The sequence below is a fragment of the Gopherus evgoodei genome, chromosome 1 (assembly GCF_007399415.2).
Source record: "Gopherus evgoodei ecotype Sinaloan lineage chromosome 1, rGopEvg1_v1.p, whole genome shotgun sequence".
Taxonomy (NCBI): Eukaryota; Metazoa; Chordata; order Testudines; family Testudinidae; genus Gopherus; species Gopherus evgoodei.
The window spans coordinates 337703705-337727668 of record NC_044322.1 but is presented as its reverse complement, the minus strand read 5'-3'; the positions used below and the strand labels follow the sequence as shown (position 1 = coordinate 337727668).

At 45.4% G+C, this 23964-nt stretch overlaps 1 protein-coding gene across 1 annotated transcript in view; it reads left to right on the top strand.

Moving 5' to 3' along the window:
- ABCD2 (ATP binding cassette subfamily D member 2) overlaps window positions 1-23964 on the top strand; it is a 68479-nt gene that overhangs the window by 34804 nt on the left and 9711 nt on the right. The window contains exons 7-8 of the mRNA XM_030533604.1: window positions 12334-12479; window positions 20887-20971. Coding sequence (XP_030389464.1) covers window positions 12334-12479; window positions 20887-20971 — 231 coding nt within the window. The remainder of the gene's footprint in view (window positions 1-12333; window positions 12480-20886; window positions 20972-23964) is intronic.

Below are 23964 nucleotides of genomic sequence, written 5' to 3'. Positions count from 1 at the left end.
TTCTGCCTTTGATAGAAGATTCTAATTATATGTGCCAAGAGTGAAAATATCTTTTGTGCTCTATGCTTCGTACCCTGTTAGTGGGTGTAAGCTAATTACATTCAGCTTTGGTAATTGATCTACCTGAAATAGTTAGAAGATGTTCTTGGATAGTTTTTGTACATGTGGAGAGGAAAGTTTAGTGTAGGCTATTTTAAGCACCGACCAATTATTTATAACTTCAGAAGGGTTGTCGAAACTTTAGCTGGCCCTTAAAAAACCCTTCAACTAGATACAGTAGAATCAAATATATTATGAACCAAGGCTACTGCTCTCTAAGTAACACTCCATTTAACTAATCTTCATTTCCGCTATCTTACTTTCTTTTTAAATAGTGCCATGTTTTTCTATGCTAGGATTGGTGTCTGCAGTGGAACATAACTAATGTTCTTTCAAAACTCTAACTTTATAAAAGCTCTTAGTTGTGTTATCCTGCTGTGATTGTTCTTTGTTCACCTTATTAGTCCCAGCATAGAGTTAAATAGGAACCGACATCACTTTACTTTATAGCTGAAGACTGGGATTTTCTAATGTGCTCAGGACCAGATTCACAAGACTTAGATGCTGTAATGCTTAGCACTAAAATGGCTAACTTTAGGCACCTATAAAATCACAGGAACAACACTGTGTCCCACAAAGCCTGATTTAGGCATCTAGGCTCCCTGTACAATGAATGGGGAGAGAGAGGCACCTTAGAAATGCAATCTTCAAAAGACAGCATTCTAGGTGGGGAGCTGCCGAAGCTAGCCAATGGGAGATGCTGACGTCAGAGGTGTGCGCTAAACTCTGCCCCTCTCTGCTTAGTGATTTACAAGTGGCAACCACAAAACAGCTGGAGAAGGAGGTGATGCACACCTTACAAGTTTTAGCCCAGTGGTTAGAGTATTCACCTGGAATGTGAGAGACCCAGGTTCAATTCTCCCCCACCTGAGGGGAGAGATTGGAACAGGATCTCCCACCTCTTGGGAGTGTGCTGTAACCAGCGAGCCACAGGAAATTCTGACATGGAGCTTTTTTAATCTCTCCCAATGAAGCCGTTCCACTGTGGATAAATAATAAAAGAGCAAATGGAGCAGGGGGGACTGGAACTTTACAGAGTCTTCAGACCAGAGAGACAGAGAGAAAATGACTCTGTCGTCCAGTGGTTAGAGCACCCACCTGGGAGGTGGGAGACCCAGGGCCAGTCCCCTCCTCTAATTACTGTTTCATTATTTGTCCACAGACGAACCTCTTCAACGGGAGAGATTGAGGGAATCCCATGTCAGAATATCTCAATGGTGAGAGCACCCTCCTGAGAGGTGGGAGACCCCTATTCAAATATTTTCTCCCCCTCTGGGAATCAGAGGGGAATTGAACGTGGGTCTTCCACATTCCTGGTGAGTGCTCAGATCCCTGGGATAAAGTTCTAAGGTGGGCAGCAGCAGCACCACCTCTTCCAGCCTGTTTTTAAATGGCTCTGATCTGGTAGGCTGCCACTGAGGCGGCCCACCAGATTGGGCCCTGCGTGTGACTTAGGTGGATGAACACCTGTCTTTCCCCAGTTTGTGGCTCACTCTGGGGCACAGGCAGGAGAGAGGCACCCAGATGCCTAGAGGAAGGCAGCAGTGCACATGCCCAGAGGCAAGAGCATAGGCACTGAGGGAACTTTTACTGTGGAAAATTTACTCACTGTGTGAGTTTAGGCACCTACAGGGCTCAACAGGAGTTTTGTGGATTGCAGTGGAGCCAAAACTGGGGCTTAGATGTGTAAATCTCAGAGATTTAAATCTGAGATTTAGGCATGTGAGTCTGGAGTTTAGGTGCCTAAGTACCTTTGTGGGTCTGGGCCTCTCAGTGAAATCAATGGGAGTTTTATAATAGATTTCACTGGGGAGTGGATTTAAGCCAACGCTGAGCTCTGTTGAAAAATCCCACCCATAATTCTTTTGTTATCAAGATCCCAGCATCCCAGCATAGTCTCTCCCTGCCCTACCCCTATGTTAAGTGGGTCTCTTACCAGCCTCAGGCAGAAACTTTAACCGTACATCAGAGCGGGGTTTATTGGGCTTTTACATCCCCTTTATTTTTCCTATATAACCCAATCCTTCCATCTGTGCAACAGCCCCCATTTGATGTCATAGTTGCAGTCACCCATGGATGGTGTATGGCGAGCCAACTCATCCAAGATTATACCCATCTCTGAGTCAGCTTCACAGAGTTGTGACAGAATGGAGCAAACTGTGCTGCTTTTGCCTCTTCCCCATACAAGATGAAGCATTTCTGTGACAGTTGCAGCTCCTGCCCTTAGAAGTAAAATAGTCTCGATCACTTCTGAAATCCTGGTCTCCTGTGTGCTCTAGCTTTTCATTTGGAATGAATTCTGTCACACTCCAGTACAAGCCACTTAATTAAAATATACTTTAAGTGCATTAATTACTGCGTGCTGTTTTTAATTAGGACTGTGAACCATTCAGATTATCTCTGAAATGATCAAAATGTAATCAGTTACAATAATTGTCTATGGTAAGATTGGGGTTGTTTAGAATACTTACTCCATTCTATAAGCACATCTTACCTTAAACTGTTTTGAACTTCCATGTAAAACCCAACAATAAAACCTGAATACATTCAGGAAGTATTTTTAAATGCTGGTTTGGAATAGGAATTTCCAGGCATCCAAAGATGGATTTTCCTCACCTGCTACCCTGACAACAACTATGCTAACAAGACCCTCCACACTTCAAGACAGTGACTTAGAAAATGCTAGTACTGTCAGACTGGAGTACAGCCTTTCTATCCTGTCATACCTTGTGGACCAGCATTACTCCTCCTTTGGTAACACACATCAGCTACATGCTAACCCTGTGATTGGAGAGATCAGTAGCTGTTACAAACACAGGGTCTTTTTGAGCTGTGCATAATAGTAATGCAAAAAGTATTTTAAAAAAATGATGTGTCTAAACTGAGGGTATGTCTATACTTGCAGCTGTACAGCACTGGGAGTTAAACCTGTCTTCGTACAGCTGAGTAGGGAAAGCGCTGTAGTCTGTCCACACTGACAGCTGCCAGCGCACTGTCGTGGCCACATTTGCAGCATCTGCAGCGGCATTGGGAGCGGTGCATTATGGGCAGCTATCCCAGCGTTCAAGTGGCTGCAACATGCTTTTCAAAAGAGGGGGGTGGGGTGGACTGTGGCAGGGAGCGTGAGGGAGTGAGTGAGTGGATTTTTGGAGCTGACACTGTGTCAGCAGCTGCCTTGCAAGTTCTGACCCCCTCCCTCACCCCTCTCTCACTCACTGAAAGCAAACAGCAGCTGATAAGCAGCCTCCCCGAAATGGACCCCTGCTCCCTCCCTCCCACGCACTGTGCCGCTTCTCTCCTCAAGCCCTCTCCCTCCCCCTTTCTTCAAGCAAACACTAGCTGTGGGCATTCCAAAGGGAGCCCCCTGCCAGCCTCTGCTCATTCACAGCAAACAGTAGCTGTGTTTGTTTTTTTGATAAGCAGCTTCGGGAGCCGGAGTTCACAACAAAATAAAGAGAGGCATCAGAACAAAACAAAGAGTAATCTTTACTTAAAAGGATTATGGGAAGCTTCCGGAGGTCAGTTTCAGCGTACTAAGATTATTCCCTGTTTACACTGGCACCCCAGCACTGCAGCAGCAGCGCTACACTCTTTATTCCTCTCGTGGAGGTGGAGTACAAGCAGCGCTGTAGCCAGGGAGATACAGCGCTGTATGTGCCTTGCCAGTGTGGACGGGGAGTGAGTTACAGTGCTATAAAGCCACTAACAGTGCTGTAGCTCACAAGTGTAGCCAAGGCCTGAGTAACCATGAAATTGTGTTCCTGCATCTTTTGTTCTTCCTCATCCTGTTCCCTCTCTAAGATTTCATCCCCCTCATGCATAGTGTAAAACTTAGACCATAGATGTTTTGAGATCACAGTGTCCTGGTGTGGAATGCAGTCATTCAGGTGTGAGTTGAAACTAAGGCCTTGAGAGCTTGTGGCCATTAAAGATCCCTTGGCATTATTTGCAAGATTAAAAGAGTATTATCCCCAGTGTCCTAGCCAAATTACAGTTTGGGTAATTATATTCTACCTACCTAAATCCTCCCTTCACTTTCTATTAATTACAGTTTTCTTGTTCACTTCTTGATCTAAACTGTAGGGTTCTTTTGCTGTGCCCTGGTACTGTTGATGGATTCAACGCCAGAGATGGTTGTATTTCAGGAGTGGGTAAAATAATTCCAGGAACTGCTTTGGGATGGTGAGATGGGAGTTGCAATACCAATGTAACACAGTATTGCTTAGGAAATGTATATAGTGTTTTAAATTAATTTGTTACATAAATAGCCAAGTAAATGCATATAGTTAACTACGTCTTCATTGTATGCAATGTAGTTGTAGCTGTGTCGGTCTCAGGATATTAGAGAGGTGAGGGGTAAGGACCAACTTCTGTTGGTGAGAGAGACAAGCTTTTGAGTCACACAGAGCTCTTCTTCAGGTCTGAGAAAGGAACTCCCAGCTTCACAGGAAAATGCAAATTGATACAGATTATTTAGCGTAAGTAGTTAGCACATATTATAAAGGACTGTTCAAGCTAAAGTGACCTGTTAACACCTGTGCAGTCATAGGACAAAAAGAGGGGATTAGTGGCAGGAGTGAAAGTAGCTTTAAGGATTTACTGGTATGCAGGGTGGCCAGGGTCTTGTGCAAGGTGGCTTTGGGCCCCCAGAAGGGGAGGGGTTGGGGCCAGACTCACTCAGCCAGCCCTTCAGCACTGCCCAGCCTGCGCCATCTGGGGCTTTGGTGGCAATTTAAAGGGCCCAGGGCTCCGGCTGCTGCAGTAACAGCAGCAGTAGCCAGGAGCCCTGTGCCCTTTAAATCACTGCCAGAGCCCTGGGGCTCCCGGCCACTGCTACCGTGGCAACGGCTGGAGCCCCAGGCCCTTTAAATCACCAGGCCCCGGGTCAGCTTTGGCCTCCCCCTCCCCATCAGCGGCCCTGCCGGTAGAGGGCTTAAAGCACAGCAGCGCTTTAACGTTGGCCGTGTACCGGCCCATACTGGCAGCCACTTTCTTACCAGTACACCATACTGACTTACTTTCATCTCTGGTTAGTGGGTAACTAATTGTTGTAATAAGCCATAAATCCAGTGTCTCTGTTCAGTTCACGATTTTTGGTGTCTAGCAGAATAATGAATTTAAGCTTCTGGACTCGGCTTTTGAAAGTGTTGTGCAGGTTTCCTTTTGAGGATGAGAATTGATAGGTCAGACAGAGTGATCGCTTTGTGAAAAGTGTTTGCGCACAGGTGATGTGGTGTTTTTGTCTTTTATCATTTTCCTTTGTGAGCTCATTTGAGAGCGTAGTGATTGTCTTGTTTCACCCACATGGTAGCTATTTTGGCATTTAGGGCACTGGATGTGGTATACCACATGTTGTGAAAGGCATGTGTAGGACCCAGGGATCTTGAAAAGTGTGTTGTGGTGGTTGTTGATCATTGTAACAGTGGAGATGTGTCTGCAGGTTTTACATCTGTTGTTCTGGCAGGGTCTGGTGCTGCTTTGAGTTTGTGTGTCTTGGTCTGTGGGGAGCTTGCTTCTGATAATGAACTTGGAGAGGTTAGGGGTTGTTTGAAGGCCAGAAGTGGGGAATTCAGAAAAGATTTCTTTCAAGATGGGGTCCCCATCGAGTATAGGTTATAGTTGTTTGATGATACCCCATATGAGTTCTAGTGTGGTGTGGTAGGTGACACCTAGGGGCTTTTATATCTGTATTGAAGCAGGTTCTCTCAGAGTATTTGGGTGGTCTGTTCCAAGATACAAGCCACTTCTCTGGTGGAGTGTCCTTGTTTGGTCAACATGAATTTGAGTGTGTTAAGGTGCATATCCCAGACTTTATCCTTGGAGTATATTCTGTGGTATCTGAGTGCCTGGCTGTAGACAACAGATTTCTTGGTGCGTTTGAGGTGGTTACTGGATCTATGAAGGTAGGTGTGGTGATCCATGGGTTTCTTGTGTATAGTTATCTGTATGGTTCCATTGTTGAAGCTGATTTATTGTGTTCAGGAAGTTGATGGTCGGGTGGGACTGTTTCAGAAAGAGTTTAATGGACGGATGGTGCTTGTTGAAGTTGTGGTGGAAACCTGTGAGGCAGTGAATGCCATCTATCCAGAAGATGAAAATATCATCAATGGTTTTGTAGGAAAATGACTAAGTAGTTTTCAACAATCCATATTCCCTGCCTCCCCCAGTCCAAAAAGCTGGTGCTGAAAACAGTTTAACTTTCACTTAATGCTAGTACAGTGGTTCCAAAACTTTTCGTTGGCACAACCTCATTTTAATGAATTATTTCCTCCTGTGACCCCAGACAGCACAGAGGATGCCATTTTGAAGAGCCGTGTGACCTCGTACCTATGGTATGTGCGAGGTCATGCCACATGGGGGGCGCCATTTTGCTCTAAAACATGGTGTTGTCCTCACAGAATGACCTTGTACCTATGGTGCATGAGAGAGCATGCTGTGTGTAGGCTGCTATTTTTAAGTGATGTCCTCCATGCATTGTGAGATCACACACACACTGGATGTGCAAGTGTAACCCACACACCTTCTAGGTATGGTATTCTGTCCCAGCTAGTGGCACTGAGAACACTTAGAGAGAGATTAATGAGCCTGCTCTACAGCCTTAGCTAACAGCCAGTTGGCTTTTAGCTCTTGCAGTAGAGGCTCATGTACCAAGCTCCGAGGTCCCAGGTTCAATCCTGCCCACTGATGACCAGCATCTGTTGGCGTTACACAATGTTATGCTGTTCCAAGCAAACTGGCATCATCCACATGTGAGGAATTGGGGTTGCGCCATACAGTTTGGAAACCACTGTACTAGTGTAAATAGACAACACCATTTCCAGCACTTTTACAGAAAATGCAATTAAGGCTTAGGCCAATGCCACTAATACATGTAAAACTATTTAGGGCCTTAGTTCTGTAAGTCCATAACTGTTAGTGTCATGAAATTCCTTCCCTTTACCCTGCAGTGGGGTCTGATCGGTGTCATAATATCAGTGGGTTAGACCACCCTCTACTGAAAAGACTCCCATGGGAGGAGGCTATGAAGACAGAAAAACTTTTAAAGAATAACTTCACAGCTTTCTGTAAACTTTCCTCTCAAAGGAGTGGGGCCATAGAGTTTGCCTGAGTGAGATTTGCCAGACCCACAGATTCTGGAGTCTTCAGAGAAGGGGTTGCCCACACCTCTGAGCACTGTAAAACTAACAGTAACAGCAATCTAAAGAGGCAAGAGATGTTTACGTGGAGTTCTCTACTGCTACTCCACCTCACTGCTCCTTTGGGCCCTCTTGCCCCTGGCACCACAGCTCTAACAGGAGCTGTACTGATTTTGGCAGATGATCAGCAGCAGCAGCTAAAAAGGTCCCAGAGGGAGTTAATATAGCTCCCAGCTAAAACAATTTCCTCCTGGATTTCTGTGCAGGGAGCACTGTTTTGCAGCTGATTAGATTCTGTGCAGGCCCTGCCTGCACCCCCAAATATCTCATAGATCACCCACAGGGTGCATCAACAGCATCCCAGCAAGCAGAAGATGGTGATAGGCAGGAAGGGGGATATCAGCCCTCTATAAGTGCATTTGCTAGGACAATCTGGCCCAATGAATATCAGTCTAATCTGTACCAGTGTCTGTAGCAAGGTAGTAAATGTTTTTTAATGGAGCCCAAGTTTGTTCCAGGAACTAGAGGCAGATGAGCTTTGCCTCAGCACTAAGGCGCAACCCACCGAAGAAACTCACTACAGACAGAATAGTAAAGGTTTAATCTGAGTACCGTTGAAGTCAAAGGGTCAGATCTTGGGCTTTGCAATCCTCCAGTGGCACAAAGCCGGTGGATAGTCTGCTGAGGATTCCCCAGAACAGAATTGATGCCACCTATCCTGGCCCCCCAGCAAAGAGGCCTGGCCTGCATGGACCTATCACCAGCCGTCCCTGGCTGCTGCAGTCCTTGAGACAGTGGGCAGCTAAGCAAAGAGCAGCCTTTAGGCTGGAAGCAGGGTGGCTCAAAATTACATTTACTAACCTACCCCAGCGTGCACTGAACACAGCTTGGCTGCACTGGAGGATCTGGCCCAGTGAATGCAGGACTGGGCCTAAGCCACCTGAGTAGGTATAATATGATCTGGAGCCCAGTTGTTTGGGGAATTCTAGTTAACTAAGCCCTCGTCCAGACTAACCCACGGCATCGGCGGGTTAAAATCGATTGCTCGGGGATCGATATATCGCGTCTAGTCTGGACGCGATGTATCGATCCCCGAGCGCGCTTACATCGATTCCGGAACTCCATCAATCCGAACGGAGTTCCGGAATCGACACGGAGAGCCGCGGACATCGATGCAGCGCCGGCCAGACTGGTGAGTACCTCGATTTTAGAAATTCGACTTCAGCTACGTTATTCCCGTAGCTGAAGTTGCATATCTAAAATCGATTTTAATATCTAGTCTGGACGTGGCCTAACAAACGCTGTTCCTTGCACTGTGCCAACAGCACCCTTAACATCGCTGTGCTTATGAGAGGAAGTATCAAGGGGCAGTAGCTTCTATATCAGCTTGTTCTTCATAAGTCACTATACTGGGGGCAAAAAAAATCAATATTTGCCATACAGAAAATGAGAGAAGCAACTTTCTCCAAATGGGAATTGTGTATTGCCTCATTCCTAAGCAACAACCAGTGCAGCCAAATTCTACAGTGATGGGACTTGTATAGATGCCTATAATAAATAATTAAGGCCCTGATTCAAGAAGATGCTTAAGCACATGACTAACTTTAAGTACGTGAGTAGTCCCACTGAGGTCAAGAATACTGCCCTTGTGCTTAAACTTTGACACGTGTATAAGTACTTTCTTTAATCAGCTCCAAAAACAGAATGGGTATTTTAAAACTATCTCAGTGAGGAATGAAAAATAAACAAGTCCTAAGAAAATATTTGTGTCCTTTCAATGTTATGTAATTTTCCTTTAGTCTTCAAATGTTGTAACAATTACATACAAAACACAAATCTGATGGTTGCATTTGTACATGTGTGGCAGTGTTATAGCTAGAAATGGAAATTTGGGTGGGCCCCTGCTTATAGTGGATCAGCAGTGAATAAAGGTCTGAAATCTCAGCAAATCATTTATGTTAGAACTTATGTTTCCTCAGTGTACATTTAAAATAAAGTTGGTATATGGAACCTGTTGGGACTTCTAATAGATTTGCACCACATGGCCACAACCTTTCAGTGAAATGCTGCTTGCACATAATTTGTTGTATAAGGAAGATCCCACCCAAATATTGCATCACAGTAACTTTGTCTTTGATTGGCCAAAGTCTGCTACATATTTTAAAAATATCATATTTGTCCAATATCTGAGCTGCTGCCTTCAGGGTCCATGGTTAAAATAAATACTTTTTTTTAAAGCATGTTAATAAATTTACTTACGTTTGGCATTCCCACAGGCTCAGGTTTGAGTGGGTCTGAGTGCTAATGGGGTGGGCCATAGTCCATCCATAGCTACAGCCATGATATGGGGTGAGAGCCTCACCCCTGCTCCAGCTCCTGTACACCAGATAAAAGTGAAGGAGCAGCATAAAAGGGCCCTGAAAGCCAGTAGTCCAGGTAGGGGAAGATTCTCCCAGTGTAGGCACTGCAGAGACGATTTGTAAGGCGATTCGCTGAGAACCCCCTTTACAAGTCCAAGTTTATGGGCAGTGGTGGATTAACAAATTTGCCACCCCTAGACACCCCCCCCCCGCTGCGCCAGCTCATCTCCGTTCCCCCCCGCAAGCCTGGGAGGGAGGTGGGAGAAGGGGAGTCGTGGCGCACTCGGGGGATGCGGAGATGGAGTGGAGGTGAGCTGGGGCAGGAAGCGGTTTCTTGCCCCCAACCTCCCAGAGTTACTCCCTGCGCCCGCTGGCCCCAGCTCACCTGCGCTATCCCCCAAGCGCGCTGCTACTCGCTTCTCCTCCCTCCCAGCGCTTTCGCGCTGCAAGCCTGGGAGGCGGGAGAAGAGGAGCTGCGGCGCTCGGGGGATGGCGGAGGTGAGCTGGGGCGGGGAGCGGTTCCCGGCCCCCCGGGTTACTCCCCGCGCCCGCAGGCCTCTGCTCCGCCTCCTCCGAGCACGCTGCTACTCGCTTCTCCCAGCTTCCCAGCGCTTTCACGTGGCAAGTCTGGGAGGGAGGTGGAAGGGGGAAAGCGCGGCGCGCCCTGGATTTGGGGAAGGGGCGGAGTTGGGGAGGGGGCACGAGCAAAGTTGCCACCCTATGCCTAAGCATTGTTGGCGTAGGCGGTAATACGCCGCTGCTTAAGGGGTATGGGGGGAATGGGAGGGGTGGTGTATCAGCAGGACGGTCACACTCTGCCAACTCTGACTAAAGCTATTCTAGGAGATTTTTTTCCCCAACATGATGCAATGTCACTAATTGTATGTTTAACCCAGTCACAATATCAAGCTAGCTACAGAGCAACAGCAATGAATAGCTTGAAACTTTAAACCTTTATACTTAGTTTAATTATAATTAAATGTTATGTTTTTACCTTAAAGCTGCCAACACAGAATGCATTCTGCTGTAACTGTGTCAATTTTGTGAAGCCAATTTTTGAATGCATTTTTTTTTGCACCATTGGTCATTAAAACAGCAAAAATACTTTTTCTTTTTTACTGTGCCACTGTTCAAATGACTCGTCACCACCGTCACTTTTGTTTTGGGTTTTTGTTTTGAACTGTTAGCTAAATAGCTAATGTACTTTTTCTAGTGCTCAGTTGGGAAATGCAGTGGAAAAACAGGCAACTTTCAGGAGTGTATGTGTGCGCCAATTATGATAGTACTACCAGTTTATATTACCTATTGGGTCATTATGCAGCCAAGGGAAAGAAAAACACAATGACAGGACATTGTTATGTTTTAACAATGAATGAACTTCTGTATGAATTATGTGCATTTATTATATCAATTTATTTTCTTAAAATAGCCTGTTAAAATCTCCCAGATTGCTTTCAGTAGTTGCCTGGAAATCGATGCTGATTCCAGTAAACTCCCAGCCAGTCGGGGAGGGTTGGCAACCCTAGACCAAAGCATAGCAGAGATTATGGGCAGCACTGGCACCTGCCCCAAGGCCACTCCAAAGAGTCAGCACTAGCTCAGGTATCCACAGCTGTCTGAGGTATGCCTGGGGCTTGGGGGGCCAAGGGACCACAGCTCCCCCACTTTTGAAAATGGACAGGCCTCACCCATCTACTTTTCTCCATGGGCCCAGCCCCCTACCCCTCCTTTCCCCACAAGGCATCACCCCCCAGCCAGGCCAGAAGTTGGAGCCCAGCACTGGTAAGAGCAGCTTGGGCAGCTGTGAGGAACCGTGGACCCTCCACCTACCTGGGGTGGGGGGACCCAAGAGAAGCCCCTGACCCATGTCCCTCCCGCCCCCCATATCCCCTCTCCATGGCTCCACACAGCTGCCCAGACGGCTCTTACCATGGCCTGGCTGCAGCTCTTTGGCCACTGAGGCCCCAACCCCAGGCTTAGCTGGGTTGGGGTAAGAGCTGCGCGGGCAGCTGTGAGGAGCTGCAGACCCTCCACCTTCCCTGGGTGGGTGACCTGGTGGGAGAGAACATGGGCCAGGGGCTGTTCTTGGACCTCGGGGGGAAGAAGAGGCACAAAGGTGGGGCCACAGAGGGGGCCGGGCCTTGTGGACCCCCCAGTTTTAGGAAGAATCCATTGCCTCTGCCTGGGGCTGCTGCCTCCCATCCTCCAAAGCAGTTCAGGATAGAGAGGATGAAAAGGTGACTTTGTGGCACCTTCCCCCTCCTTTCCCTCTGGCCTGTGAATTCCGTCTTTCAATTCTAAGAGATGCAGCACAGAATCTCACCCGTGGTAAGTTTTTATTGTAGTTTCCTTTTGGTGTGTATATATTGAATTAAACTTTTAAAATCTAAAAATATGACACATGCGAAACAGTATGCAGTACCTGATTTTTGTTTTCAAAAACATGGATTCAGACTAGGTCATGAAATAATGTTTATTCTGCTTTAACTATCGTGTTGTTTTCATGCTAATGTTATGCATGTTGCTGCAGTGTAATTGGTTTTTATGTAAACAGTGTATTGTCCCCAGAGTGAGTTTAGAGAAACATACACCCACAGTGTATCTACAGATAATTACAGTTTTAGAAACAGTGTTTAAAGCATTATACCCTGCTCATAGAACATCAGCAAGATGTACTAAATAGCAGGGCAGAGAAGTGACTTGGTGTAGGTTACTAGTTTCGTTTTGTTGTTTTACAGGCCGTACATGTCCATTGGAACACTACGTGATCAAGTCATTTATCCAGACTCAGTGGATGACATGCATGAAAGAGGATACCAAGACCAGGATCTGGAATGTATCCTGCACCTTGTTCATCTGTATCACATAGTTCAAAGAGAAGGAGGTAAATCCTATATGTTAGTAAATTGAACATCTCACAGGCATAGATGTTAGTGTAATATTATGAAAATATTGGGCCCAATTCTCCTTTTCACGCCTGTCTTAAAACATTACAGCTCCATTGACTCCACAAGATGCTAGTGAGAGGAGAATCAAATTCATTGTCAACCATCAGTTATATCTCCTATAAGGCTTTGACCAAAGCAAGCATATTTTCAGTAGTATTTTTTACAAGCATCTCCAGACTGAATGAGTTAAAAATAACTAAACTACAGTGAGTATCCTTAGAACCATCATGTTATAACTTGCAGTATAAGTATAAGTTACCATGGTATTCCCAGTATTCCTCATTCTAAGAATAGGGGACACTAAATACCTCAGCGCAGTAAATGTCAAGATATTAATGTCTCCTGCTGTATCTAGGGAGTTGGAGCATTGATGTCAATGAGTTTTTTGTTCTGTTGTGTTTTCCTATAGATTATTTTCATGGTTCTGGGCCCACCAGTCCCTTTTTTGGGGTTTGAATTGACTCCCTTAGCAATGTGCTTTAGTAATTGATTTGTGACAGAACTACTAGCATTTAGAAAAGCAGAAGGATACCCAAGAGGAGGCTGTAGGGGGCAGGCTGTGCAGCTATAGTTGGTGCTTCTTTAGGAGGAGATACTTCAGATGCAGTAATCCATACTCTCGGAGACCAACTGTATCATTCTCACAGTACTTCATCCCCTATGGCTCAGGTGGTAGGGCACTCAGGGCTAGTTTTGAATTCCAGTTCCTGCCTGGAGTCCATTACTCTGCTAAAAGACAAGGATATTAGTTTCTTTCTGAAAAACATATCTTAGTGGTGACTTTCTGTGCTACTGTGGAGTGTGGATAGTAATAGTTCCTGAGTGTAATATTAGTAATCACTTATGTCCATGTGTGTTATGATATTTTCCATACCTATCCCATTTTTCCCAATCCACAATCCTGCACTCATATTTTTACCTAGGTTAACATTTCCCATGTGAAGAATTTAATGATTGTGTGACCTGCTGACCTAAAAGCCATGATGGTTCTGCCCTTTGGGGTTTTGGGACATTGCTCTGTTCAGATAAATATGAGAAAATAAAATCAAAGTAAATTAAATTTACTTTGATCTCCATTCAAATTCAACATTCACATGTTAATATAACACACAGCATGAAACATTTACCAGAAGACTAAACCTGTTAGCCAGAGGTAGATGAAGAAGGGTCAAAGGGCCCAATTAACTAAATCGAGAATTAAAAATTATAACTATATTAATAAGTCTCAATTTAGCTTCTGTAATGGAAGGTGGGACTGAAAACAGCAGCAGTGAAAGCAGCTAAGCTGTGGCTGTTATGGGCAGCAGCAGAATGGGCCCTGGGGATGAGGTGGGGAAGAAGTAATTTCAAAATAAACCCAAAACAAAAACACACAAAGAGCTGAATAGGAAGGATGGATCTATGTTTTTCCCCTGTTTTTTTTAATGCTATTTTTCCACTATGAACTATTTTTTATAGTGGAAGGATATGTTACAGACATTTCTCCAAATAGCAGTGTTAGAAATATTTAAAAAAAGAAAGACATTTCATATCAAGCACCTGTGCTATAATAGAAATAGGCCATCCAATGGTGTATGTTCATAGGCTGTCAATGCTTTCCTGAGGTCTGTGGCAAAGAACAAGGCCTTCAACCATAGAAGACTTGTGCCTCCCAATATGCGGTGGGACACTATGTGAACAGAAGGACACGTGATTGTCCCACATGTCTCCTCTGCCCAGTGATCCCCACACACATCCTGCCCAGCCCGGGGCCATCATGCTCTCCTCACCTCATATTACCTGACAGCTGAGTGGGGAGTGAGGAGCGGGATGGAGCCGCTTCTTCCTGAGAGAGCCTGGCTCCCCACCCGGGTTCTTCTGCCAAGGCCAGGGACTGACCGAGCAGGATCCCCCTCTTCCATGCAGCATGCTCAGCCCCTGTCCCCAGCAGCCAAGCCTAGGCAGGAAATGGGCTTCTGCTGTCTACTAGCCAGGCTCTCTCAGGTAGAATTGGCTCCATCCCGCTCCCCGCCCAGTTCTGGCTGCCAGGGAGAGCAGCCAAGCGTGCCGAAACGGAAGAGGGGGAGGCTCAAGGAGATAAGGACAGAGCCTCTCTCCCTCCCTGCTCCTGGCAGGCCAATCTGGGGGGCATTTGACCCCCCACATGCTCGTGGGGGCCATGCGTCATATGTCCATGCGCCAGTATGACTTGCCTGCTGCTCTGTATCTGAACACATGCAGCTAATTAGAGAGACAAGTTGGATGAGGTAATATCTGTTTTTGGACTAAGTTCCATTGGTGAGCGAGACAAGTTTTTGATCTACACAGAGCTCTTCTTCAGGTCTGGGAAGGTTACTCAGAGCCTCACAGCTAAATACAAGGTGGAACAGATTTTTTAGCATCAGTAATTAGTGCATATTTTAAGGCAGCGTTTCTCAAACTGGGCTCCCTGAGGATACCCCAGGGGGTCTGCGGGCCCTGCTGATCAACTCCTCCCCCACCCCCAGCACCTCCTGCATGCTAGAAGTCCAGCAGCACAGCGGGGCGAAGGTAGGCTTCCTACCTGCCCTGGCTCCACACTGCTCCCAGAAATAGCCGGCAGGTCCTTGAGGCCCCAGGGGAAAAAGGGGGTCTCCACGCACTGCCCCCACCCTGAGCACTGTCTCTGCAGCTCCCATTGGCTGGGAACTGCAGCCAATGGGAGCTGCAGGAGCAGTGCCTGCAGGCAGGGGCAGTGCACAGAGACCCTCCTGTCCCCCCTACTAGGAGCCACTGCCAGAGGGATGTGCAGGTTGCTTTTGGGAGCTGGAGGCCAGAGCTCTCAACCCCTTGCCCCACCCCAGAGCCTACACGCCACACACAAACACTCTTCCAGAGCTCGCACCTTACACCCCCTCCTGCACACAAATGCCCTCCCAGAGCCTGCATCCCTCACACCCTTCTGCACCCCAACCCCTTGCCCCAGCCAGGTGAAAGTGAGTGAGGGTGGGGGAGAGAGCAGGGGGCAGGGTCTCAGAGAAGGGGCAGGACCTTGGGACAGTGGCTCATTAACACTTCTGCAGTCACAGGACAAAAAAAAAAACGGGGGGACAGCTAGTGGAGTTAGATTGTTGTAATAAACTGTAACAATAAGGCAGTTACGGTGCTGCACCTAAAGAGCAGCCGTCGCTGATAGTAGTATGTACTACTAAGTGGAAGACCCAGACTCAAGTCTTGGTCTCTTGCTTCTGAGGCTGGAGAGCTTTCAGTCAGCCTTTTATCGCTGCCCTCTATTCCTGCTCTCCTGCCTGACTTTCTAACCTCAGATTTGGATACCTGTTTTATACAAATAATTCAAATGTCAATATTATAATTAGTCTTATTGCAGGAGTACTCAGAGGCCCCAGCCAGGGTCAGGGCCTCACTGCACAAGGTGCTGCACAAACACATGATAAGAAAAGTCCCTGCCCCAGGGAGTTTGCAATCTAAAAAGACAAAAGCTGACTTGTCAGGCTCTGGGTTCTACGTGGTCAGACCTGGTAGCTGGAGTGTTGGTCAAAGCCAGATGTGGGACTGGGGCTGGGCCAAGGGCCATTCTGAAACCAGGGCCCAGGAGCAGGCTGTGGGTCAGAACTGTTGTCTGAGTCCATGGACAAACTAAATTAGGATCACAGTCAGAAAACGAGTTGAAGCCAGGCTGGAGTCAGTCAGTTGGTCTGGAGGTCAGGAGGCTAAGGCAGACCTGGAGCAGGATCAGGGCAAGACATGAACCAGACTGAAGTAGACTGGGACAAGGCTTGGCAGCAGGAACAGGAACCAGATCAAGAGCAGGCTGGAAGCCTAGGAAATCTGTAATACTTAGGGACCTACCAAATTGATGGCCATGAAAAACGTGTCATAGACCATGAAATCTGATCTCCCACATGAAATCTGGCTATTGTAGGGGAGACCGGCAGCTGCTGGCCAGTAGCCAAGCTCTGAAGGCAGCACAGCTACCAGCAGCAACATAGCTGTGAGGGCGGCATGGTACAGTATGTCACCCAGGTCTGAAGGAAGCAGTGCAGAAGTATGGGTGGCACTACCGTGACCTTCCTACCACAGCCTTGCGATCACCCCCCTCTCAGCCCACTTTTGGGTTGGGACCCCCACGGTTACAACACTGTGAAATTTCAGATTTAAATATGTGAAACCATAAAATTTACAATTTTAAAAATCCTATGAGCATGAAATTGACCAAAATGGACCATGAATTTGGTAGGGCCCAAGTAATACTGCAAAGCAGCAGAAAAGTTTCTGGCCAGGAAGTGCTGTTGCACAGACTAACTTGTAGCTCTGCAGGGTCAGTGAAATACCTGTGCCTGGGGGTCAGCTGATCTGGGTCTTGCTCAGGAATAGACTGCTGCGGCATTCTGAGTGATGAGTCACTGCAGGCTCTGTTGGAGGAGTGAGTCAGGACAGCTGAGTGAGCTGCCCTGGCCTGGCTGCAGGTTTGTCTCACATATCAGATGAGGGGCACTTACCCTTGTTCTGTAACCAGCTGATAGCCAGTTAATTTATACCACTGCTGGATTTGGTCCAAGAGCCACAAAAAAGACACTGATAGTGTCTACTCAGCTAGGGGAACCTAATATTGTGTTTATTTATAAAGCCCATAATGCAACTTTGTGAAGGTGCTCAGGATGCTGTCCAATAATTTTACAATAAAATAAATGAATAGAAACATAAAATATATGAGAAATAATAAATAAAGCCACGTTTAGCATTTGATGCTGAAAAGACATGGCCAGTAATCTAGAGTAAAGAGTTTTAAAAAAGAAAAGTAAATATGGGTCTGTAGAGCTTTAATTCCCCATCCTGGGTCAAAATGTGTACATATATAGCAACTGTCAGTAGCACTGCAGCCTGGGGCACACTGATCAGTTTATTACATTATAAAATCCCCCAGACATCTGTTGTAACCTGCCTAGTACTTGCCCAGTTTTGCCAGTTCAGGGACTGATGAACTGCTAAGCAAGTGGAACTAGTTCATGACTTTGCAGCATTATTATATCTCCAGGAGGCTTGTCAGGACTTGGTTCCCGCAGGCCTCGAAACTATATAGACACACAGCCAGAGAGACCTGGAGTATGTTCCAAAGACTTCACAGTCTGATAAGTATAGTTCTATTTATGCTTTTGTCAATGAAGCTACACCACCCCGATCCTCAATTTGCCTATTTTTCAGTGTTTCAAAAGAGCATGTGACTGTCTTGTGACCATTTTGTGGTAGCAGTGTACCACTCTTTCCAAGTTGATGGGACACATGGGATGTACTTTACGGCAGCCCCAAATATGCTCAGAACAAATGCCTACTTTTTGATGTTGAAAGTGAGAGAGGACGATCCAGGAGCCTGTACAAGGAACTGAATTGGTGTTGCAATCAAATTTAGAGTAGTTTTGACAAGAGTTTCCACTTACGATACTCTGACCAAGAGCATCCAGGCTGTTAAATGTGTGCTATTCTGATAGTCTGATTATTTGTTTTGCTTGATCGCTTTGTTACATATATTCTGTCATGTGACTAAACTAACCTTTTAACTGTGAAATGACTCTAAATCCATTCTGAAATCCCACAGTTTTCCTTTCACAAACAACTTTGGGGAGATTTTTTCCTCCCTTTTGTAAAATAAATATATATATGATATTCAATATTCTTTACACCTGTGTTGTGCAATCAGAGATGAAGGGGAAGTGTAAGGATCTGGTCCTTAACCTCTCTACCTTAGTTTCCTCATCTGTAAAATGGAGATAATAATCACCTGTGTCACTGGGTGTTGTGAGCTTTATTGAAGTCTCTAGAGCACTGAGATACTTTGCTAAAAGGTGCTCTGTAAGTGCAAAGGATTTATCCACCTGCAATTGTTATTGCAGATATAAACCATGAAGCTGGTTTATTGCAAGCTACACTACTAACTGTTCAGAGGTAAAGATCAGAGCATTAGAAAGTAGCATTAATTTTAAATTTAGCCAATAGGTAACATTTATATTATGTTCCTTCCCTAACCATTATTAAGTCCTTATGTTTCTAAGTCTCGTGGAGGGGATGGATGAGGAAGGCATTAGAGGGAAAAGGGCAGCGGAAACAAATGAAAATATTAGAATATGGTTAAAGTATAAGTTAAAGCAGATGCAAATCTGGCAATTTTGCCTTGATAAATGGAGGTCATATCTTCTTTTGGAGGGGACCATAGGAGGAGTTTAGTAAACAGGTCATGTTCCCTCCATTTTCCAGCAACTTTTCCTCTCTTTTGCCTCCCACCACTCTTGTACCATATCTGGTAGAGGCTGTAGGTGGGCACAGTTCCCACTCTTAGTACATGCGCACGCACAAACCACTTTGGATCCAGAACATCCATCCCAATACATCCCTGGGGTTTCCTTTTTTATTAATGTAAAATAAAAAGAGAATATAAGCGTCAGCCTCAGTTACTTCCCAAGTTTAGTTGTTTGCATGGCTACTACTCTCTGTCCCTACCCTGGTTCCCCTTGTCTTAAAGAGACACACCAAAACTTCAGTTCCCCTTGGTTGGAGCTCACCAGACCTATGGCATCTGTCTGCTGGGCTGAGTCTGCAGAATAGCACTCTGTCTCAGTGCTGTGCTGGGTTGTAGCACCTGGGACACCCTGTCACAAAGAGCCCACACATTCAGTTATCACCAGTGGCAGAATTCACCCAAATGGTAACTCGAGAGGGAGACAATTAAGCAACATTCTTTAAAGGAAATCAGTTGGTAGGAAGCAATATACACTCAGCATATACTGAGAGCCAGACAGAGCCTCCAGATTTGAGTCAAATGTAATTCTAAGGAATAATAGAACTGGACTGAAAAAGTTGTATTTCTCTGTCATTTATGTGCATGTACATATATGAATAGCGTCATTGTGTTACTGTATATTTTACAATCAGGTAGACAGAAAATTCTAGGAATTCAGCTTCCAGCATTACTGATTTCCATTTTCATTTAAGTCTCCATCAGGAGACTTAAATTACAAAGGCACAGCTCTTGGTGGGCCCTGGCATAATTCCAGCAATGCCATTGCATAGCCAAAAGCCTACAGCACCCTTGCAAAACCCTGCCTGCACTTTTCTAACCATAGACCAAAGCCAAGAAATGACACAGTCTAACTTGATTACTTGACCTTGTTTACGGTGTTATCTGGCAACTGTTCATTTTGGATCAGGCAGCGGAAGCAGCAAAAGGTCTTTGTGGGTCTCCTTATTCCTCTAGTTTCAGTGCTGTTGGGCTGATCTGGAAATATATCCTCCTCCTCTTCCACCCCCTCTCCCACCTGTCAGACAGTCTGTCTCTCTCCTCTGTAAATGATTGATTGGGAGAAATGTGCTTACCCTAGTTTCTCTCTTTTAAAAATAATTTCTAGTTTTGCACTGTTCTATCAAGCTTAATTTTATTAAAATCTTAATTTTAATAAGGTAGCCTGCATAATGTCAGGAGTATGCCATAATGCTAACATAAACACAACTTCACAGTAATAAGAATAGAAAATAAAATGCATTCAAATAGTGTTTGGGGTTTTTTTTTTACTGATTTTTCTATGAGGAAGAGATGGTAAAAGAAAGATTTATGGGAAAATCTAACTATATAAACAGTGTCAAATTTTATAGAAATTGTAGGGTCACTTTTTTATTAAAGGAGTGGAGAGGTTTGCATGCAAAAAAAAATCTGTGTGTGCATGCACATGTGCTGCACAGGTACCCAGTTTGTGTTAGGTGCCCATTTGTGCATGCAATCTGCATTCACAGTTGCAGAGACATGTGTGTGTGACATTTCTAACTGCGTCACCAAAAATCTGAGCAGACATCATTCTTACCTGCAATAGCAAGGGAGTCACTCTGTAACTGTTATGGTTTCATATTTTGACTCACTGAATTCTCTTTTATTTTCTTAAATTTCCTTTCTCTTTATCCTGTAGGTTGATTTTTTTTAATTCCTATTCAACTTTTAAGGAAGTGTCATATACTCTCCCATGAGATAAATATGCCATGAAAAAAACGCAAATAGATTTACACAGCTGAAAGCATACATTTGTCAAAGAGGTGACATGTAAAAATTTCAGAAGTGCATAAGTGACTTAGGAGCCAAATCCCATTTTCAAAATTGAAGTGGGATTTAGGAGCCTATTTCAATTGAGACTCTATGGGATTTAGGATCATAAATTTTAGGCACTTTGGAAAATTTTACCCAGCGTCTTGATCTACCTCTTCTACCACACCACTGGGAATTTTGTTTCTGCTTTAAATTGAGGATTGCAGACATGCAGAGACTTCATTTTCTGTGGTTTCCTGTTTTGTACATTATAGTTCCATTTTGTTTATATCTTTTTGAAGGCTGGGATGCTGTGATGGATTGGAAAGATGTCTTATCAGGAGGAGAAAAGCAAAGGATGGGCATGGCTCGCATGTTTTATCATAAGTAAGTCTATTCACTTGCTTTTCAGGCAGCCAAGCTTTGGAGGCTTGCGATAATGGTTTGAGCAGTGATAGTCTTTATACCCCCACACAATACTGGTCTGCAGTTGCACAGGAAAAGAGACTTCACAGTTTATAAGAGGTGTGTGTATGAGATCAGCTTTTTAGTTTGGGTGATGCTTCTTGTTTCTGCTTTGATTTGTCACTAAAAGCATTGCGTTTTCCATACATTACTCTCCTTTGCATCTTGAACAAAAATGATCACATTGGGGCAGTCCTAGAAATATTATGGGAAATAACGTTATATGGGGGAGATGAGTTTGAGCCTATCCTTTGGACCTTTACTCTTGGGCCACCTGAGGCTGGAAACGCTGCAAAGCAACACACTTAGCACCTGGAGGGATAGAAGCATCTTGAGTTGCTCTTTAGTTACATCCTGATATATTAACACTGCTGAGTAATACAAGGTCAACCCTGCCCCCAGAAGTTCCACCACCATGCGCCAAGCAAGATCAGGAAGCAAAAGCCATTTAACACTTGTAGTGCCTAGGGGCTAGACAGGTCTGGGCCTCATTGTGCTAGGTGCTGTGCACGCATATACCACCTAACAGTCCCAGCATGGGATTCAAACCTAGATTCCCTGCTGGGTATTTTATCTAATAAGAACATAAAAATGGCCATACTGGGTCAGATCAGTGGTCCATGTAGTCCAGTTCCTTCTCTCTGATAGGGGCCAGTGCCAGATGCTTCAAAGGGAATGAACACAAAAGAGCAGTTGCGAATGATCCATCCCTGCTCATCCAGTCCCAGCTTGTGGTAGTTGGAAGTTCAGGGAAAACGGAGCATGGGGTTGCTATTAGCCAAGATGGACCTACCCTCCATGGATTTATATCATTCTTTTTTGAGGCCAGTTATACCTTGGGCCTTCACAACATCTCATGGTAATGAGTTCCACAGGCTGAATGTGTGTTGTGAGAAGAAGCCTTTCCTTTTGTTTGTTTTAAACCTGCTGCCTGATAATTTAATCAGGTGACCCCTACTTCTCTTTTGTGAAGGGGTAATTAACACTTTCCTATCCCCTTTCTCCACACCATTCATGATTTTATAGATCTCTGTCATCTCTTTTCTAATCTGAACAATCTCAGTTTTTTAATCTCTCCTCATGTGGAAGTTTTTCCATACCCCTAGTCATTTTGGTTACCCTTCTCTGCACCTTTTCCAATTCTAGTATAAGATGGGTCGACCCAGATCTGCACGCATTTTTCCAAGCGTGGGCATACCATGCATTTATATACTGGCAGTATGATATTTACTGTCTTCTTACCTATCCCTTTCCTAATGGTTCCTAACATTCTGTTTGTTTCTTTGAGTGCCATTGCACATTGAGCTAGGGTGATTAGATGTCCCAATTTTATGGGGACAGTCCCGATATTTGGGGCTTTTCACTCTTGCTGTCTGGTCACCCTACACTGAGCAGATGTTTTCAGAGAACTATTGATGATGCCAAGATCTCTTTGAGTGGCAACAGCTAATTTAGACCACATCACTTTGTATGTATAATTGGGATTATTTTTCCAATGTGCATTACTGTGCATTTATCAACACTGAATTTCATCTGCTATTTTGTCAACCAGTGGATACTGGGTTTAGTGAGATCCCTTTGTGACTCTTCACAGTCAGGTTTGGACTTAACTATCTTGAGTAATTTTGTATCATCTGCAAACTTTGCCACTTCACTGTTCACGCTCTTTTCCAGATCATTTATGAATATGTTGAACAGCACAGATTCCAGTACAGATCCTTGAGTTACCCCATTGTTTACCTTTCTCCATTGTGAAAACTGACCATTTATTCCTACCCTCTGTTTCCCATCTTTTAACCAGTTACTGATTCATGAGAGGACTTTCCCTCTTATCCCATAACAACTTACTTCGCTTAAGAGCCTTTGACATGGGACTTTGTCGTAGGCTTTCTGAAAGTATAAGAACACTATATTAGCTGGATCACCCATGTCCACATGTTTGTTTGACTCCTTCAGAGAATTCTGACAGATTGGTGAGACATGATTTCCCTTTACACAAGCTGTGTTGACTCTTCCCCAATATATCATGTTCGTCTCTGTTTCTGATGATTTTGTTCGATGGTAGTCTGTCTATTCCATTCCAAAGGCAGTAGTGTAGTAGTTCTAGGGCAGTGGTTCCCAAACTTTTCAGCATGATGCCCCCTTTTTAATTTTCGAGAAACCCTCATGCCCCCCCACCTCTTCTTTACCATCATCCAACTCCTCTGATCCTTGTCCCCTGACTGCCCCCTCCCGGGTCCCCCACCCCCATCCAACCCCCCCTGCTCCTTGTCCCCTGACTGCCCCCACCCCCTGATAGGCCTCCTGGACTCCCACACCTATCCAACTCCCCTGCTCCCTGTCTCCTGACTGCCCCCCCAGAATCTCCACCCCATCCAACCGCTCCCTGTCCCCTGACTGCCCCCCAGGACCTCCTGCCCCTTATTTAATCCCCCTACTCCTTGCCCCCTTACCAGGCCACTCAGAGCAGCAGGACTGGATTATTGGAAAGTCTGGGAGGTGGGTGGGCGCAAGCTATGCTGCCCACGCAGCAGCATGGCTGTAGGGGAGGGAGGAGAGGAGGGGAGAGGCCAGGGGCTACTCTCTCCGGCCAGGAGCTCAAGGGCCAGGCGGCCTCATGCCCCCCCTTGGAATTTCTTCATGTCCCCGCCAGGGGCGCGTGCCCCCAGTTTGGGAACCAGTGTTCTAGGGTATAAGCCTCACATGTGTAATTTAATATCAACCTATTTTGAGTAGCTGCCCACTATATTCTTTTGTCAGCCACAGTGGCTGCCTTTAAGGAGCGTAATGCATTCCCTTCCCTGGGTGCTGTATTCTTCCACTGTGGCCTGTGGAGTAAGAGAGTGTGATCTGGGATTGAGCAGTGCGGTGCATTATCACTGATCCACCAAGCTGGGCTCCTAGGTTAGGGTTTT